This window comes from Dendrobates tinctorius, unplaced genomic scaffold (assembly GCF_039654945.1).
Source record: "Dendrobates tinctorius isolate UK_male_01 unplaced genomic scaffold, ASM3965494v1 ptg000192l, whole genome shotgun sequence".
NCBI classification, from domain to species: domain Eukaryota; kingdom Metazoa; phylum Chordata; class Amphibia; order Anura; family Dendrobatidae; genus Dendrobates; species Dendrobates tinctorius.
This window is the reverse complement of record NW_027361859.1, coordinates 13,456,343-13,477,157: the sequence shown is the minus strand read 5'-3', so window position 1 is coordinate 13,477,157 and position 20,815 is coordinate 13,456,343. Positions and strand designations below refer to the sequence as shown.

General features: G+C 49.9%; 1 protein-coding gene across 1 annotated transcript in view; it reads right to left on the bottom strand.

Annotated features, from left to right (window-relative positions):
* Positions 1–20,513, bottom strand: part of LOC141055906 (uncharacterized) — a 93,728-nt gene extending 73,215 nt beyond the window's left edge. The window contains exons 1-4 of the mRNA XM_073552622.1: positions 20,369–20,513; positions 20,060–20,239; positions 19,853–19,976; positions 19,672–19,769 (exon numbers count right to left, since the gene is read on the bottom strand). Coding sequence (XP_073408723.1) covers positions 19,672–19,769; positions 19,853–19,976; positions 20,060–20,239; positions 20,369–20,446 — 480 coding nt within the window. The 5' untranslated portion in view covers positions 20,447–20,513. The remainder of the gene's footprint in view (positions 1–19,671; positions 19,770–19,852; positions 19,977–20,059; positions 20,240–20,368) is intronic.
* Positions 20,514–20,815: the final 302 nt, after the last annotated feature.

The following is a 20,815-nucleotide window of genomic DNA, read 5'->3' as shown; positions in this document are numbered from 1 at the left end:
TGACAGTGATTGACACATTAGCCAATGATGGGACAGTAGTAGTCCTATCATCCGGCTAATGTGTTGAATGTAAAAAAAATATATATATATACATACTACATACATACTACATATATACAACATTCATACAACATACATACATACTACATACATACTGCATATATACAAGATTCATACAACATACATACATACTACATATATACTACATTCATACAACATACATACATACTACATACATGCTACATATATACCACATTCATACAACATACATATATACTACATACATGCTACATATATACTACATTCATACAACATACATACATACTACATTCATACAACATATATATATACTACATACATGCTACTAGGGTTGAGCTATACCATCCGATATTCAAAAGTATCGGATCGGAATGGATCAGCCTGATACATAAAAAAGTATCGGGTATCGCCGATTCCGATACCGGAAATCCCATTAAAGTCAATGGGACAGAAATATCGGAATTAAAAAAAACCCTTTCGAGAGGAGGGAAGAGTGTGGGCGGTGCGTGGGCGGACACTGTGCATGTCAGTGTGTGCGGGCGGGGTCTGTGCGGGCTGTCGGTGGTCTGTACGGGCCTGCCGGGGGCCTGTGCCGGCTGCCGGTGGTCTGTACAGGCCTCTCGGGGGCCTGTGCCGGCTGTCGGTGGTCTGTGCCGGCTGCCGGGGGCCTGTGCTGACTGCCGGTGGTCTGTACGGGCCTCTCGGGGGCCTGTGCCGGCTGTCGGTCGTCTGTGCCAGCTGCCGGGGGTCTGTGCCAGCTGCCGGTGGTCTGTACGGGTCTCTCGGGGGCCTGTGCAGGCTGTCGGTGGTCTGTGCCAGCTGCCAGGGGCCTGTGGCGGCTGCCGGTGGTCTGTATGGGCCTCTCGGGGGGGCCTGTGCCGGCTGTCGGTGGTCTGTGCCGGCTGCCGGGGGCCTGTGCCAGCTGCCGGTGGTCTGTACGGACCTCTCAGGGGCCTGTGCCGGCTGCCGGGGTCCTGTGCTGGCTGCCGGTGGTCTGCACGGGCCTCTCGGGGGCCTGTGCCGGCTGTCGGTGGTCTGTACGGGCCTCTCGGGGGCCTGTGCCGGCTGTCAGTGGTCTGTGCTGGCTGCCTGGGGCCTGTGCCGGCTGCCAGTGGTCTGTACGGGCCTCTCGGGGCCTGTGCCGGCTGTCGGTGGTCTGTGCCGGTTGCCGGGGGGGCCTGTGCCGGCTGTCGGTGGTCTGTGCTGGGTCTTGTGTGTGTGCAGGCATCGTCCGATGGGACTACAAGTCCCATCGGGGGATGCCTGCTACACTGACAGTGATTGACACATTAGCCAATGATGGGACAGTAGTAGTCCCATCTTCCGGCTAATGTGTTGAATGTAAAAAAAAATATATATATATATACACATACTACATACATAATACATACATACATACATACTACATATATACAACATTCATACAACATTCATACTACATACATACTACATGCATACTACATATATACTACATTCATACAACATACATACATACTACATACATGCTACATATATACTACATTCATACAACATACATACACTCACTGGCCACTTTATTAGGTACACCTGTCCAACTGTGTGTTAAGACTTAATTTCTAATCAGCCAATCACATGGCGGCAACTCAGTGCATTTAGGCATGTAGACATGGTCAAGACAATCTCCTGCAGTTCAAACCGAGCATCAGTATGGGGAAGAAAGGTGATTTGAGTGCCTTTGAATGTGGCATGATTGTTGGTGCCAGAAGGGCTGGTCTGAGAATTTCAGAAACTGCTGATCTACTGGGATTTTCACGCACAACCATCTCTAGGGTTTACAGAGAATGGTCCGAAAAAGAAAAAAAATCCAGGGAGCGGCAGTTCTGTGGCCGGAAATGCCATGTTGATGCCAGAGGTCAGAGGAGAATGGGCAGACTGGTTCGAGCTGATAGAAAGGCAACAGTGACTCAAATTGCCACCCGTTACAACCAAGGTGGCCAGAAGAGCATCTCTGAACGCACAGTGCGTCGAACTTTGAGGCAGATGGGCTACAGCAGCAGAAGACCACACTGGGTACCACTCCTCTCAGCTAAGAACAGGAAACTGAGGCTACAATTTGCACAAGCTCATCGAAATTGGACAGTAGAAGATTGGAAAAACGTTGCCTGGTCTGATGAGTCTCGATTTCTGCTGCGACATTCGGATGGTAGGGTCAGAATTTGGCGTAAACAACATGAAAGCATGGATCCATCCTGCCTTGTATCAACAGTTCAGGCTGGTGGTGGTGGTGTCATGGTGTGGGGAATTTTTTCTGGGCACTCTTTGGGCCCCTTAGTACCAATTGAGCATCGTTGCAACGCCACAGCCTACCTGAGTATTGTTGCTGACCATGTCCATCCCTTTATGACCACAATGTACCCAACATCTGATGGCTACTTTCAGCAGGATAATGCGCCATGTCCTAAAGCTCGAATCATCTCAGATTGGTTTCTTGAACATGACAATGAGTTTACTGTACTCAAATGGCCTCCTCAGTCACCAGATCTCAATCCAATAGAGCATCTTTGGGATGTGGTGGAACGGGAGATTCGCATCAGGGATGTGCAGCCGACAAATCTGCGCCAACTGTGTGATGCCATCATGTCAATATGGTCCAAAATCTCTGAGGAATGCTTCCAGCACCTTGTTGAATCTCTGCCACGAAGAATTGAGGCAGTTCTGAAGGCAAAAGGGGGTCCAACCCCTTACTAGCATGGTGTACCTAATAAAGTGGCCAGTGAGTGTATATACTACATACATGCTACATATATACTACATTCATACAACATACATATATACTACATACTACATAAATACTACATTCATACAACATACATACTACATACATGCTACATTCATACAACATACATATATACTACATACTACATGCTACATATATACTACATTCATACAACATACATATATACTACATACATGCTACATATATACTACCTTCATACAACATACATATATACTACATACATGCACATATATACTACATTCATACAACACATATATATTACATACATGCTACACATATACTACATTCATACAACTACATATATACTACATACTACATACATGCTACATATATACTACATTCATACAACATGCATATATACTACATACATGCTACATATATACTACGTTCATACAACATACATATATACTACATACATGTAGACCCGTACAGACCACCGACAGCCGGCATAGACCACCGACAGCCGGCACAGGCCCCCGAGAGGCCCATACAGACCACCGACAGCCGGAACAGGCCCCCGAGAGGCCCGTACAGACCACCGGCAGCCGGCACAGACCACCAACAGCCGGCACAGGCCCCCGAGAGGCCCGTACAGACCACCGAGAGCCGGCACAGGCCCCCGAGAGGCCAGTACAGACCACCGGCAGCCGGCACAGACCACCGACAGCCGGCACAGGCCCCTGAGAGGCCCGTACAGACCACCGACAGCCGGCACAGACCACCGACAGCCGGCACAGGCCCCCGAGAGGCCCGTACAGACCACCGACAGCCGGCACAGGCCCCCGAGAGGCCCGTACAAACTATCGGCAGCCGGCACAGACCACCGACAGCCGGCACAGGCCCCCGAGAGGCCCGTACAGACCACCGACAGCCGGCACAGGCCCCCGAGAGGCCCGTACAGACCACCGGCAGCCGGCACAGACCACCGACAGCCGGCACAGGCCCCCGAGAGACCCGTACAGACCACAGGCAGCCAGGACTAGCCAGCCGGCACAGACCACCGACACCCGGCACAGGCCCCCGAGAGGCCCGTACAGACCACCGACAGCCGGCACAGGCCCCCGAGAGGCCTGTACAGATCACCGGCAGCCGGCACAGACCACCGACAGCTTGCACAGGCCCCCGAGAGGCCCGTACAGACCACCGACAGCCGGAACAGGCCCCCGAGAGGCCCGTACAGACCACCGGCAGCCGGCACAGACCACCAACAGCCGGCACAGGCCCCCGAGAGGCCCGTACAGACCACCGAGAGCCGGCACAGGCCCCCGAGAGGCCAGTACAGACCACCGGCAGCCGGCACAGACCACCGACAGCCGGCACAGGCCCCTGAGAGGCCCGTACAGACCACCGACAGCCGGCACAGACCACCGACAGCCGACACAGGCCCCTGAGAGGCCCATACAGACCACCGACAGCCGGAACAGGCCCCCGAGAGGCCCGTACAGACCACCGGCAGCCGGCACAGACCACCAACAGCCGGCACAGGCCCCCGAGAGGCCCGTACAGACCACCGAGAGCCGGCACAGGCCCCCGAGAGGCCAGTACAGACCACCGGCAGCCGGCACAGACCACCGACAGCCGGCACAGGCCCCTGAGAGGCCCGTACAGACCACCGACAGCCGGCACAGACCACCGACAGCCGGCACAGGCCCCCGAGAGGCCAGTACAGACCACCGGCAGCCGGCACAGACCACCGACAGCCGGCACAGGCCCCTGAGAGGCCCGTACAGACCACCGACAGCCGGCACAGACCACCGACAGCCGGCACAGGCCCCCGAGAGGCCCGTACAGACCACCGACAGCCGGCACAGGCCCCCGAGGCCCGTACAAACTATCGGCAGCCGGCACAGACCACCGACAGCCGGCACAGGCCCCCGAGAGGCCCGTACAGACCACCGACAGCCGGCACAGGCCCCCGAGAGGCCCGTACAGACCACCGGCAGCCGGCACAGACCACCGACAGCCGGCACAGGCCCCCGAGAGACCCGTACAGACCACAGGCAGCCAGGACTAGCCATTCGGCACAGACCACCGACACCCGGCACAGGCCCCCGAGAGGCCCGTACAGACCACCGACAGCCGGCACAGGCCCCCGAGAGGCCCGTACAGACCACTGGCAGCCGGCACAGACCACCGACACCCGGCACAGGCCCCCGAGAGGCCCGTACAGACCACCGACAGCCGGCACAGGCCCCCGAGAGGCCCGTACAGACCACCGGCAGCCGGCACAGACCACTGACAGCCGGCACAGGCCCCCGAGAGGCCCGTACAGACCACCGACAGCCGGAACAGGCCCCCGAGAGGCCCGTACAGACCACCGGCAGCCGGCACAGACCACCAACAGCCGGCACAGGCCCCCGAGAGGCCCGTACAGACCACCAAGAGCCGGCACAGGCCCCCGAGAGGCCAGTACAGACCACCGGCAGCCGGCACAGACCACCGACAGCCGGCACAGGCCCCTGAGAGGCCCGTACAGACCACCGACAGCTGGCACAGACCACCGACAGCCGGCACAGGCCCCCGAGTGGCCCGTACAGACCACCGACAGCCGGCACAGGCTCCCGAGAGGCCCGTACAAACTATCGGCAGCCGGCACAGACCACCGACAGCTGGCACAGACCACCGACAGCCGGCACAGGCCCCCCAGAGGCCCGTACAGACCACCGACAGCCGGCACAGGCCCCCGAGAGGCCCGTACAGACCACCGGTAGCCGGCACAGACCACCGACAGCCGGCACAGGCCCCCGAGAGACCCGTACAGACCACAGGCAGCCAGGACTAGCCAGCCGGCACAGACCACCGACACCCGGCACAGGCCCCCGAGAGGCCCGTACAGACCACCGAAAGCCCGCACAGACCCCGCCCGCACACACAGACATGCACAGTGTCCACCCACGCACCGCCCACACTCTTCCCCCCTCCCGAAAGGGTTTTTTTTAATTCCGATATTTCTGTCCCATTGACTTTAATGGGACTTCTGGTATTGGAATCAGAATCGGCGATACCCGATATTTGTTTGTGTATCGGGCCGATCCATTCCGATCCGATACTTTTGAATATCGGATGGTATCGCTCAACCCTATTAGCATGTATGTAGTATATATATGTTGTATGAATGTAGTATATATTGTGAGAATCATGTGGGAATAGTGGATGAGGGCAGGTATATCTCGCCCAGATTCCTTTCCTATGTGGCCTAGTCTGGTCAGTATCGCACCTGCTTGCTAATGAATAATGGGAGGTGGATATAAAAGGATGCCAGGTGGTTGTGTGAGTGTCTCAGCCTGGGAACACAGAGAGCCTGTCTGTGTGAGAGACACCAGTGAGTGAAAGCAGTGCCCACTGCAACTGTGGTTTGGCTGGACGGGAGAAGCCCGCCAGTTGGTAGTTAGGTTGTCCATTGTTTAGTTAGTGCCGGACAGGCAAGGATTTGTTTTATGTTTTATTTCCTTTTGCATTGCTTTCACCATTAATAAACCTGTCCCAGTGACAGTTATACCCGAATCCCAGCTCTGCGCCTGAGTTTCACGCTGAACGCACGTGACCTTTGACCCCAGCAAAGGCGTTCCCGGAGTGTTTTATCACATTGTGGTGGAGAACGCGGGCATCACGTTGCAAGCATGAGCATGGAGGACGTGGTGAAAGCGCTGGTACAGTCCACCACCGTCCAGCAAGAAGCTAATCGGGTGATGATGGCCCAGCTGAAGGAGTTGGTGGACATGAGAGATACCGATCGTTCGCTTCTCCAGCAGGTGGCGCAGCGCCTGGCAAGCCTACATGAGGTTAACCTGGAAGCCGAGTCGAGAGTGATTCACGTGAGTCGGTACTGGCAGAAGATGACGACCGAAGATGACGTCGAGGCATACCTGACCACGTTTGAACGGACGGCGGTGCGAGAAAAATGGACGAAGGCACGATGGGCCGGCCTGATTGCCCCGTTTCTTTCCGGTGAGGCCCAAAAGGCTTATTATGACTTAGAACCTGAAGCTGCGCAGGACTTTGACAAACTGAAAGCCGAGATCTTGGCCCGGCTGGGAGTGACGACCGCTGTCCGTGCACAGAGAGTGCATCAATGGACTTATCAGCCGGATAAACCACCGCGGTCACAGATGTTCGACCTGATCCACGTGACGAAGAAGTGGCTACAACCCGAGGTGCTGACAGCGCCAGAGATAATCCAGAGAGTCGTCATGGACAAGTACCTGAGAGCTCTACCGCCAGCCCTGAGGAAGTGGGTAAGCCATGGAAATCCTACGACGGCAGATCAACTGGTGGATCTGGTTGAACGTTACTCCGTGGCAGAAGGACTCCGAGACGACGCTACCCCACCTCGTTCTTCATCATCTCCACGTGGAACCGGTAAGACTGTTCCAGGGAGTAGGGGAGGTGGAAAAATCCATAAGACAGTGGGGGAGGAAAACGGGACTGCCCGCACTGCGAGGCCGAGAGTAACGAACTATGGTCTAAGCAAGGGGCCCGTTAGGTGTTTCCGCTGCCAAGAGATGGGACATATTGCTGCGAACTGTCCGGTCACTACTGAACCCATGCAGTGCGACGTCACAGACTCTAAAAACCGCATGTCCATGGTTGCACGGGTAGTGAGTGTGAATGCCGGTCAAAAGGATGTGGAAAAACACTTGTGTGATTTAACTCTTGATGGCAAAAATGTGGTGGCATTGTTAGACTCGGGAAGTGTGGTGACTCTGGTGAAGGCCAGTCTGGTGTCAGCCCCGACTGGACCATCAGACAAATTTTCTGTAACGTGTGTGCATGGAGACACCTGTTCGTACCTCACCACGGTCATATGCATTACTACTTCCTATGGGTCTGTGCAACCTAAAGTGGGACTCGTCCCGGCGTTATTGCATGATGTTATCCTGGGCCGGGATTTTCCCCACTTCTGGCAATTGTGGGAGAATCAGTTGATGCCCTCGGGTAATAGTGTACATGATTCTTCTCCCAGGGCGCATGTGGGTCCCGAACCCCTGGAAGAGGTCTCCCCGGAAGACTCGGGGGAAGAGTCTGCGGGAAATGACCTGCAGTTCCCGTTTTCAGTCATGGCGGGTGATACGGAGGAGACCGGGGAAGAGGAGGAGGCCGACAGCCGTCCACCTCCCCGTTTGCCGGATTTAGAAGTTCAGAAAGATGACTTCCAAAGCGAGCAAATGAAGGATCCTACCCTTTCTCAGGCTAGGACAAATGTAAAAGTGATAAATGGGGTACCCGTAGAACCTGGCTCTAGGCTGGCATATCCTTACATGGTTCTGGAGAATGATTTACTCTATCAGATAGAGAAAAAGGGGGAAGATACGGTGCAACTATTAGACGTGCCAAAACCCTACCGGCGGCAGGTGCTGGACCTGGCCCACGGACATGTGATGGGAGGTCACCTGGGAGTCCAGAAAACCACCGAAAGGATATTACACTGTTTTGTTTGGCCAGGCATGCATCACGATATTCGTGTATATTGTGAGTCTTGTCCTGACTGCCAAGCCTCTGCACCTAAGCCCCGGTTCTGTAGCCCTTTGGTACCCCTACCTATTATTGAAGTCCCGTTTGAGAGGATTGGGATGGATTTAGTTGGGCCCTTCCACGGTCTGCACGTGGACACCAACATATCCTGGTCATCTTGGATTATGCCACTCGTTACCCGGAGGCCATCCCTTTGCGTAACATGGCCATCAAGACGATTGCCAAGGAACTGGTGCATGTGTTTAGTCGGGTCGGTATACCAAAACAGATACTCACCGACCAGGGGACCCCCTTTATGTCCAGGGTAATGAAGGAGCTCTGCCGATTGTTACAAATCGAACCGTTACGCACATCCGTGTATCACCCTCAAACAGACGGGTTGGTCGAACGGTTCAATAAAACTCTGAAGCAGATGCTGAGAAAGGCGATAGACAAGGATGGGAAGCACTGGGACTATTTACTTCCGTATTTGCTTTTTGCCATCAGGGAAGTACCCCAGTCTTCCACGGGATTCTCGCCTTTCGAGTTATTGTACGCCCGACGTCCTCGCGGACTGTTAGACGTTGCAAAAGAAACCTGGGAGGGTCAGGTCACTCCGTTTAAAACAGTGATAGATCACGTCACACAAATGCAGGACCGTATTGCGGCTGTTATGCCTATCGTCAAAGAACACATGATACAGGCTCAGGGAGCCCAAAAAAGAATCTAAGATTGGGGCGCCAAGATCCGTACGTTTGCACCCGGAGATAGGGTGTTGATCCTGGTCCCCAAGGTGGACAGTAAGTTCCTGGCAAAGTGGCAGGGCCCCTTTGAGATTAAGGAAAGAGTTGGTGAAGTAAACTACAAAGTATACCAGGCAGGTAAACGGAAACCTGAACAGATTTATCATGTAAATCTGATAAAACCCTGGAAAGATCGGTCTGCCTTGTCAGCGGAGCTGGCCCGTCCCGTCTGCTCGCATACCATACCGGAGGTACGGGTTGCAGAGACTCTCTCTGAGCGGCAAAAGACTGAGGTCAGGCAGTTTCTACTTCACAACCAAAAGTTTTTCTCAGAAAAACCTGGGCAGACTACGCTAATGAAACATGACATCGTAACGGAACCTGGTGTCACAGTTCACGTAAAGCCCTACCGAATCCCGGAAGCGCGCCGTGAAGCCGTTTCCCGAGAAGTGAAGGCAATGTTAGAGTTAGGCGTCATTGAGGAATCGCACAGTGCTTGGTCCAGCCCGATTGTGTTAATTCCTAAACCGGACGGCACAATCCGGTTCTGCAATGACTTCAGGAAACTGAATGTGGTCTCAAAATTTGATGCCTACCCTACGCCCAGGGTCGACGAGTTAATAGATCGGTTAGGAAAAGCCCGGTATATTACGACCCTAGACCTAACAAAGGGGTATTGGCAGATCCCTCTGGGGGAGGCTGCCAGAGAAAAGACGGCATTTGCTACCCCAGAAGGTCTATTTCAGTATGTGTATATGCCGTTTGGACTGCACGGAGCACCGGCGACCTTCCAGAGACTGATGGATCGAGTCCTGAGGCCACATAAGCAGTATGCTTCGGCCTATTTGGACGACATTGTCATTTACAGCTGGGACTGGGAGACTCATCTCCAGAAAGTACAAGCTGTGATTGACGACCTGTGGGAGGCAGGTCTAACCGCGAACCCCAAGAAATGTCACATCGGGCTAGAAGAAGCCCGGTATTTGGGGTATGTAATTGGGAGGGGTGTTGTTATACCCCAGGTTGATAAGATTCAGGCGGTTCAGGACTGGCCACAACCTGTCAACAAGAAGCAGGTGCAAGCCTTCCTGGGGATCGCCGGCTATTATCGCCGGTTCATACCCAATTTTGCAGCCAACGCTACCCCCCTGACGGATCTTACAAAAGGGAAAGACTCCGTCATGATTAAATGGAGTTTAGCGGCTGAAGAAGCCTTCCATAGCCTAAAACGGGCACTTTGCTCTCAGCCCGTACTGGTGACTCCGGACTTCCGCAGCGAGTTTGTGGTACAAACGGATGCCTCTGATACCGGTATCGGGGCCGTACTCTCACAAGCGAGGGACGGAGTGGAACACCCAGTCCTCTATCTCAGCAGGAAGCTGAATAAACACGAGCAAAGGTATGCAGTCGTAGAAAAAGAGTGCCTCGCCATTAAGTGGGCTCTAGAGGCCCTCAAATATTACCTGGTGAAAGTTCAGGCTGATCACTGACCATGCCCCTCTCAAGTGGATGCACTTGAACAAGGAACGGAACAGCCGGGTGACCCGGTGGTTCCTTGCCCTGCAGGCCTACACTTTTACGGTGGAGCACCGCCCAGGGGTACAGATGGGAAATGCAGATGCCCTGTCCCGAGTGCACTGTTTGGCGGGTGTCATTGCTCGACCGGAGTGGTCTGAGCAGAGGGGGGGGATATGTGAGAATCATGTGGGAATAGTGGATGAGGGCAGGTATATCTCGCCCAGATTCCTTTCCTATGTGGCCTAGTCTGGTCAGTATCGCACCTGCTTGCTAATGAATAATGGGAGGTGGATATAAAAGGATGCCAGGTGGTTGTGTGAGTGTCTCAGCCTGGGAACACAGAGAGCCTGTCTGTGTGAGAGACACACGTGTGTGAAAGCAGTGCCCACTGCAACTGTGGTTTGGCTGGACGGGAGAAGCCCGCCAGTTGGTAGTTAGGTTGTCCATTGTTTAGTTAGTGCCGGACAGGCAAGGATTTGTTTTATGTTTTATTTCCTTTTGCATTGCTTTCACCATTAATAAACCTGGCCCAGTGTCAGTTATACCCGAGTCCCAGCTCTGCGCCTGAGTTTCATGCAAGTGACCTTTGACCCCAGCAAAAGCGATCCCGGAGTGTTTTATCACAATATGTAGTATATATGTATGTTGTATGAATGTAGTATGTATGTAGTATGTATGTATGTTGTATGAATGTAGTATATATGTAGCATGTATGTAGTATATATGTATGTTGTATGAATGTAGTATATACACTCACTGGCCACTTTATTAGGTACACCATGCTAGTAACGGGTTGGACCCCCTTTTGCCTTCAGAACTGCCTCAATTCTTCGTGGCAGAGATTCAACAAGGTGCTGGAAGCATTCCTCAGAGATTTTGGACCATATTGACATGATGGCATCACACAGTTGGCGCAGATTTGTCGGCTGCACATCCCTGATGCGAATCTCCCGTTCCACCACATCCCAAAGATGCTCTATTGGATTGAGATCTGGTGACTGAGGAGGCCATTTGAGTACAGTGAACTCATTGTCATGTTCAAGAAACCAATCTGAGATGATTCGAGCTTTATGACATGGCGCATTATCCTGCTGAAAGTAGCCATCAGATGCCTGTTCTTAGCTGAGAGGAGTGGTACCCAGTGTGGTCTTCTGCTGCTGTAGCCCATCTGCCTCAAAGTTCGACGCACTGTGCGTTCAGAGATGCTCTTCTGCCTACCTTGGTTGTAACGGGTGGCAATTTGAGTCACTGTTGCCTTTCTATCAGCTCGAACCAGTCTGCCCATTCTCCTCTGACCTCTGGCATCAACAAGGCATTTCCGGCCACAGAACTGCCGCTCACTGGATTTTTTTTCTTTTTCGGACCATTCTCTGTAAACCCTAGAGATGGTTGTGCGTGAAAATCCCAGTAGATCAGCAGTTTCTGAAATACTCAGACCAGCCCTTCTGGCACCAACAATCATGCCACGTTCAAAGGCACTCAAATCACCTTTCTTCCCCATACTGATGCTCGGTTTGAACTGCAGGAGATTGTCTTGACCATGTCTACATGCCTAAATGCACTGAGTTGCCGCCATGTGATTGGCTGATTAGAAATTAAGTCTTAACACACAGTTGGACAGGTGTACCTAATAAAGTGGCCAGTGAGTGTATGTAGCATGTATGTAGTATGTATGTATGTTGTATGAATGTAGTATATATGTAGTATGTATGTCGTATGTAGTATGTATGTTGTATGAATGTTGTATATATGTAGCATGTATGTAGTATATATGTATGTTGTATGAATGTAGTATATATGTAGCATGTATGTAGTATTTAGTATGAATGTTGTATATATGTAGTATGTATGTAGTATGTATTTTTTTTTTTTTTTTTACATTCAACACATTAGCCGGATGATGGAACTACTACTGTCCCATCATTGGCTAATGTGTCAATCACTGTCAGTGTAGCAGTCATCGCCCGATGGGACTTATAGACCCATCGGACGATGCCTGCACACACACAAGACCCCCGGCAGCCCCGCACAGACCACCGACAGCCGGCACAGACCCCCGGCAGCCGGCACAGGCCCCTGAGAGGCCCGTACAGACCACCGGCAGCTGGCACAGGCCCCCGGCAGCCGGCACAGACCACCGACAGCCGGCACAGGCCCCCAAGAGGCCAGTACAGACCACCGGCAGCCGGCACAGGCCCCCGGCAGGCCCGTACAGACCACCGACAGCAGGCACAGACCCCGCCCGCGCACACAGACACGCACAGTGTCCGCCCACGCACCGCCCACACTCTTCCCCCCTCCCCAAAGGGTTTTTTTTAATTCCGATATTTCTGTCCCATTGACTTTAATGGGACTTCCGGTATCGGAATCGGCGATACCTGATACTTTTTTTGTATCGGCCGATTCATTCCGATCCGATACTTTTGAATATCGGATGGTATCGCTCAACCCTAATCACCACATTTTGAGAGTTATAATTTTTCTGTATTTTGACTCACAGAGTCATGTGAGGTCTTATTTTTTGCGGGACGAGTTGAAGTTTTTATTGGTACTGTTTTCAGGCACGTGACCATTTTTTGATCGCTTTTTATTCCGATTTTTGGGATGCAGAATGAACAAAAACCAGCATTTCATGAATTTCTTTTTTTGGGTGGGGGGGCGTTTACACCGTTCTGCGTGTGGTAAAATTGATAAAGCAGTTTTATTCCTCGGGTCAGTACGATTACAGCGATACATCATTTATTTTTTTTTATGTTTTGGTGCTTTTATACAATAAAAACAATTTTATATAAAAAAATTATTATTTTTGCATCGCATTATTCTGTGAGCTATAACTTAATTTTTTCGCTGATGATGCTGTATGGCAGCTCGTTTTTTGTGGGACAAGATGACGTTTTCAGCGGTACCATGGTTATTTATATTCGTCTTTTTGATCGAGCATTATTGCACTTTTTGTTTGGCGGTATTTGATAAAGCATTGCTTTTTGCTTTGTTTTTTATTTTTTTATGAGGTTCACTAAAGGGGTTAACTAGTGGGACAGTTTTATAGGGCGGGTCATTACGGACGCGGCGATAATAAATGTGTATTTTTGATTTTTTTAATTTACAAAAAAAAGAATTTATTGGGGATTTTTTTTTATTTATTTAGCAATTTTTCATTAATTATTTTTACACTTGATTTTTTTTTTAACTTTATTATATTGTCCTGGGGGGGACATTACAATAAAGTGTCAGATCGCTGATCTGACAATTTGCACAGCACTGTGTCAGATCAGCGACCTGACAGGCGCTGCAGAGGCTTTTTCAGTGAGTGCTCTCAGCAGGCACTGAAGAAGTCGCCTCCCTGCAGGACCCCGAAGACCCCGTGGCCATATTGGATCCGGGGGCCTGCTACGGAGGAGACCTTTGGAGCAGCTTGAGCACATCGCGCTGCTCCGAGTGTCTTAGGGAAGCATGCAGGGAGCCCCCTCCCTGCATGATTTTTCCCTATGCCCCGATACACTCCGATCACGTTTGATCGCAGTGTGCCGGGGGTTAAATGTGCCGGGGGCGGTCCGTGACTGCCCCTGGCACATAGTGCCGGGTGTCAGCTGTGATAATCAGCTGACACCCGGCCGTGATCAGCTGCGCCTCACCCGTGAGTGCCGCTGATCGCGGTGACGTACTATCCCGTCCCCAGTCATATGGGCCCGGGTGCCGTGGACGGGATAGTACGTCGGGTGTCAGAAAGGGGTTAATCAGGCCTTCCTCCACATCTCATCATCCATCGCCACGAGATCACCAGGGTTAACGTGTTTTGTGCTGCTATAGCCAGTTTCGAGTTTCGAATCCTAACAAGGGTGGGTGGTTAAGCTGGGCATAAAATACTTGTTATCAAAAAGGTTGAGGTGTACCCCACAAGGGAAAATGTTTGCCAGCCAATACAGGTCTAGTAGACCCGCTCCTTTGTAATGGGACATTTTTTTTTTATGAGGCCCTCCTCCATGTTTCTTCCAAGGAGGGATTGGGGTTATTGTGGTGCATGTAACTTTGGGGCAGGCCAGGCCTTGTATTCAATGCATCATTTTTTTAGGAAGCCCTTCAGTACCTCTCGTGAAAGGGGTATTGTGGTGCGTCATAATTCTTGGCAGCCCATCCACTCACTGCATAGACAATAACAGCATAGAAGACCCACTGTTTAATAATGGCCCTTTAAGAAGATTAATGCTGCCTGATGCCCCTGTAAAAATAGGCTCTGTGACTTTAGAGTCCTTCATAAATGAAACAAGATGTGTCTGCTTATGTGTCTCGCAAAACATGGTCAGCTAGGGTTGTTAAATGTTACAATGACATTTCCCAGTGAATGCATTTGTATTGGTTGAAAGCAATGCTAAAGTTGCAAAACGCTTCAAAAACGCTGTGTGTGAACATAGCCTGTCATGACGGCGTCCGCTACCGCCGCTGCTGTGCCCACCTCGCGCCTCCCCACTCACGTGCCCGCCTCACTGCTTCCACATCCTGCTGCCCAGGGGTCCCAGCGTCTCTCTCCTTCATTGTCGGCCTTCCGGCTGTCAGCATACCCGCGCATGCGTCTTAGGCTGTGCGCTCCCCAGCTCCTTTAATCCTGCAGCACCTGCCCCGGAAGCACTAGTACTGCAATCAGGTGCTGACACAGGGTATATCAGTCGGCTCCTCCATATAGGAGGCGCCTGATTATCGTGTGCATGTTATGCGTTAGTCCTGGCCTTGTTCGTGGGTTCTGCCCACTACTTTCTTTGTTATTTAGTCAGTCTTTGTTCTCCTTTGCCTTCTCCGTCCTGATAATCCTGTCCTCCTGCTCCGTCCGGATAATCCTGTCCTCCTGCTCCGTCCGGATAATCCTGTCCTCCTGCTCCGTCCGGATAATCCTGTCCTCCTGCTCCATCCGGATAATACTGTCCTCCTGCTCCGTCCGGATAATACTGTCCTCCTGCTCCGTCCGGATAATACTGTCCTCCTGCTCCGTCCGGATAATCCTGTGCTCCTGCTCCGTCTGGATAATCCTGTCCTCCTGCTCCATCCGGATAGTTCTGTCCCCCTTGCTCTGTCCTAGTTGAGCCCCACCTGTTCCTCTAGTCCAGTCTGCGTGGCTTCTCTGCCTCCCCTTGAGCCGCCCCTCTTGGTACCAGCTGTCGCGGTACCTGTCTCCCTCGGGTCTGCCCCTAACGATCCCTGTACAGGGGTTGGCCCCACCTGGTCCGCTCACTCGGGGGAGCTTAAGTGCCGCAACCCAGAGGGTCCACTCTCAGAAGCATGCCACCCCCTAGGCGTTACATTGCCCAAGTGGTGGAGGAACATTTTTGTTTTGGGTTAATTATTTTGGCTTAGATAAAAGTCATTAACCTGGAAAGGATGTTCCTTAACATATTTCCCAGCAAAATCCATTTTGGTTTAGTTTTTGTAGGTTTTTGGGTGTGTCTGTAAAAAGAGCATAAACCTCTGACTGTCAGGAACACTGCGCTGCACCTGCTCACTGAGCCAGTACGCCTGTCCTGAGTATAAAACTGTGCACAAAGATACCTGTGGAATGGGGCAGCAGTGGTGACGATGCATGCTCCAGTCTCACAGGACCTGAAGCATGTGACTGCTGAGGGCGTGGTCTAAACTCCAGAGAGCTAGGAGCTGAGGAAAACTCCTAGAAAGGTAACTACAGGACAATGTTACCAAGGGGCATAGACTCAGACAGAAACCAGATCAAGCCAGGGTCAAAGCACAAGACAGCACAACAGTACCAAAGGGTTAGGCAGAATGGATAGTCAGGACATAGCAATAGAGCAGAAAACCAGAACGGGCAATAGACGGTACAATAGGGACAAACTGTAACGGAGTAACGATAGCCAAGTCAGGAGGTCAGAACCGGAAAGGACAATAATACCAAAATGAGAGACGGAGTACAGAGTGAGGGGACAGACCGGGTCATACACGGGAAGCAAACAAGCAATGCAGTGCACACCAGGGGGGTCAGACACACAATCAGAACAACAGTATAGCTGACAGAGAACCCTGGTAAAGAGTGAGTATAAATACCCCTCCCAGATGCAGAAAGAGGCCATGTACACTTAACCCTGTGAGTGCAGGGCAAGAACACTGTCCAAACCATGACACTGACAACATTGTTTAGAGCTGTGATCTTGGAGTGAGAAATGCTTCCAGGGCAGATGCCATGATGTTCTTGTGGCATTTTTGCAGCATTTCCATCATCTTCTGACCTTTTTAGACCTTGGGGGGAGGATCGCGGTAAAAATGCTTGGGTCTCCCATAGACTTACATTAGGCTCATTCTTCTGTCTGAGTACCCGAGTATTCCAACTCGCTCGACCCGAGCATTGAGCACCCTAGCATTTTAGTGCTCGCTCATCACTAGTAGGCACCCTTGGAATTGCTCCAGAAAATACAGCCGAGAGCCCAATAACCATGGAAAGCCAAGGAACATCCAGACAAGAAATATATAATAAAAGGTATATCTTTATTTAATAAAACAAAGAGTGGTACTATAAAAAAACTGTGCACGTATCAGGACCAGATATATATGGTTAACATTTAAAAAAAAGAAGGAAGAGAATTTAATTATATATAAAAAGCAATATTACAATATGTCAGATTAAAGGTAATAGTGATTAAAGGTAATGGTGAAGCAAGTTCCTTACAAAGGAACTTGCTTCCCAAACGTGCGTCGGGGTGTGCGCATTGTCAAGATCTGGCGATTCTTAAATTTCTTTAATTTCACCACAATGTCACTTTAGCACTGTACACTTTTTGTGTGTTGTTAAGGTGTTCTGTTTATTTTGACACTTATGCACTGTTAGGGCTTTCGTTCGCACCCAATAATATAAAGTAGAGGCTAGGTGCATTCGCAGCCTGGGGTCCACCGTGCAGAGATAGTAGACTGCTGCTTAGTAATGGCGGAATAAAAAACACACACCGGCAGGTTAACCACTGACTCGGTGTGCTCAGGAGCCAACCCTGTTTAATCACAGAGCCGCTAAAACAAACGCCGGAGCCTGTTGAACTCACAGAGGTTGGCTGGGTGAGCGCTACTTAAAGGTCACAGAACTCTGCCCAGGGCGGTGCCAGCAAAAGGAAAGCAATATACAATCGCGCCAAGTGTGCACTGTACCACTTCGGCGGACACCACTAACCACCCAGAGTGGGGAGGAAAGCGGAAGACTTGGGCACGGCACCGCATTACTGCTACCTGGCGCGGTACGACAGTGCCCTGAGCAGAGAGGCACAATCAGACGCTAGCAAGTGCAGAGGACTGGGATGCACTGTGGCGTATAGCCTAGCCACTGACAGGCGCTGACTCTATCCACAAGACCCTAACAACAGACAAAACCAAGGGTAGGGGTTTTATAATGAGTCAGTCATCAGATACATGCATCCATCATCATACACGCCATAAGTATTTGAGTCTATACTAGCGCATGGCCAAGCGGCCATGCAAACCTTTTATAGCTGCGTCCTTCTGGGACCTACCTGATGGTCCAATCGCAACAGGAACGGGACCTGAGCATGTGACCCCTGAACTCCAATGGGAGATTGAGCCACGGGCATGCTTAGTGGAGTGAAAAAAGGGACTTAGTCCCAGGAGCTGCTTGCCACTGGCTAGTGCAGGCTGCTAGAGCTGAACCAGGGAGGGCAGCACTAGTTGAACAAGGCGTCAGGAACGACGTCTTTGCTGAACAGGCTCCTCTGCGGCCGGGACTGAATGGGAGACCGCAGCAGGCAAGGTTCGGGATTCCTCCTGTGCAGAAGCAGGAACCCGACACCTAACATACACCTTAGTATTTGGCTTCACTAGAAGGTCCCCGTCCTGTTAATTATTTACTTTTAATTATTTTTGTGTATACACATGCATGGAATAGTTTAACATATGCGATTTTAGTTTTAATTTTTATATGGTAAAAAATGTTTTTTGGTGCTATTTTTGATTCTTCTTTATGGTACTCACATATATAATTTTATTTAATTTTATGTGATTATTTCACATCATGATTACCTTTATACCGCCATATTGTAATATTGTTTTTTATATATAATTAAATTCTCTTCTTTTTTTAATGTTAATCATATATATTTGGGCCTGATAAAAGGTATATGAAAATGTGCATGTATTATAAACAGCTCTGGCAAAGAACACCACATCAAAACCCTGTCATGAGCAGCCCATTCTCCAGACCTGAACCCCATTGAAAACCTCTGGAATGTAATCAAGAGGATGATGGATAGTCACAAGCCATCAAACAAAGAAGAACTGCTTACATTTTTGCACCAGAAGCAGTGTGAAAGACTGGTGGAAAGCATGCCAAGACGCATGAAAGCTGTTTTTAAAAATCATGGTTATTTCACAAAATATTGATTTCTGAACTCTTCTTGAATTAAAACATTAGTATTGTTGTTTCTAAATGATTATGAACTTGTTTTCTTTGCATTATTTGAGGTCTGAAAGCACTGTTTTTTTTAATTTTGACCATTTCTCCTTTTCAGAAGGAAAAAACAACAAAATTTATTGCTTGGAAATTCAGAGACATGTCAGAAGTTTGTAGACTAAAAGAACAATTTACATTTTACTCAAAAATATACCTATAAAGAGAAAAATAAGACAAACTGAACATTTGGAAGCGGTCTCTTAATTTTTGCCAGAGCTGTATTTCTTGTCTGGGTGTTTCTTGGCTTTCCATGGTTATTGGGCTCTTGGTTGTTTTTTCTCTTTGAGTGGGTTCCACTTCTTTACAGAGCACCACGGCTATTTTACTATAGGAATTAACATATATACTGTATTTTTATTCCTTTATATATAAACGTATAGTCACGTAAGGTTTTACTGTGTTTGTTCCAGAAAATGAAGTATTTCGGAAAATTATTGCTATTACACATGTTTTGTTATGCACATGTTCATTTTTTGTGTTGTTCCAATACACAAAGGAAATAAAAGTGTGTATCAAAACATGTGTAATTGCAATAATTTTCTGGGAGAAATACTTCACTTTCTGGAACAATATCGACGATGCCAACAGTTTTGGTCATGACTTTATAATACTGGTGGATAAAACAAGACTGAGCACAAGACCTTCACAGCTATCTACACATCATAGGGGAGATCTCATGACACCTTCTCTCCATCTACCTGATGATCCTGAGGAACATTGGGATCTTCTTGTTTACAGTCCTGTGGAAGAAGAGGACGGGGACATCTCTCTGGTGTTGGCCTCTTACTGGATAGATCTGGAGGAAACACATACAGGGACTGAATTCATTCTTTACATACAGATAATTATAGGCCGTGTGTATTTAGTCCTGTCTATTACCTGGTGATGTGAGGGGCTGGGGAACCTCCATCATGACGTCCTTGTACAGATGTTTGTGTTCTTCTAAATACTCCCACTCCTCCATGGAGAAATAGACGGCGACATCCTGACACCTTATAGGAACCTGACACATACAATGATACCGTCATCCCCCAGATCCCTTGATAGCGTTACTGTATAATGTCCCAGCATTCCCAGCAGCGTCACCTCTCCAGTCAGCAGCTCAATCATCTTGTAGGTGAGTTCTAGGATCTTCTGGTCATTGATGTCCCCATGTATCAGGAGGTGAAGTGGAGGCCCTGTGATTGGGCTCAGAAGTCTTCCCCATCCCTCAGACACAGGGGCCTGACAGCGCTCACTAGAGGTCTTCTTCACTACTGTGTAATCCTGGTTATGGAGAGACACATTAATAAATCTCACTACAGACATTTCCAGAGTCCTGACCTCTCCAGTTCTGTCCATCTGTTATTCCCATAGATAAGAATGATGTAATGTGACGTCATCAGAATCTCTCACCTCTCCAGTAAGCCAGAAGAGGATCTCTAGGGTGAGGTGTAATATCCTCTCCACCATCTTGTCTCTGTCCAGATCCATCTTGATGGGTAAATCAGGAAAATTCTCTTATATAGAAGATCTTCACTGAGAGGATCCGATATTGTAGAGACCTGAATGAGAAGATGAGCCGATGTAACATCATAAAATCCTGTGTAATAATACAATTACTGGAGATAATAAGGGAAACATATGAGGAGATTTATTATTTTACAGTATTTAGTTTCCTTCTTTATATCTACTAATAAAACCTATATATTTAGGCCACAGACAACAAGCAGTTTCTTCCTCGGAGTCGGCAGCTGAATACGTTTCTCAGAGACTCATCTTCCATAACGCTAATTCTCGTCTCATTTACCGACACTGGAATCGGCATTAGCAATACTGCAGGAGATATTCATTACACGTGAC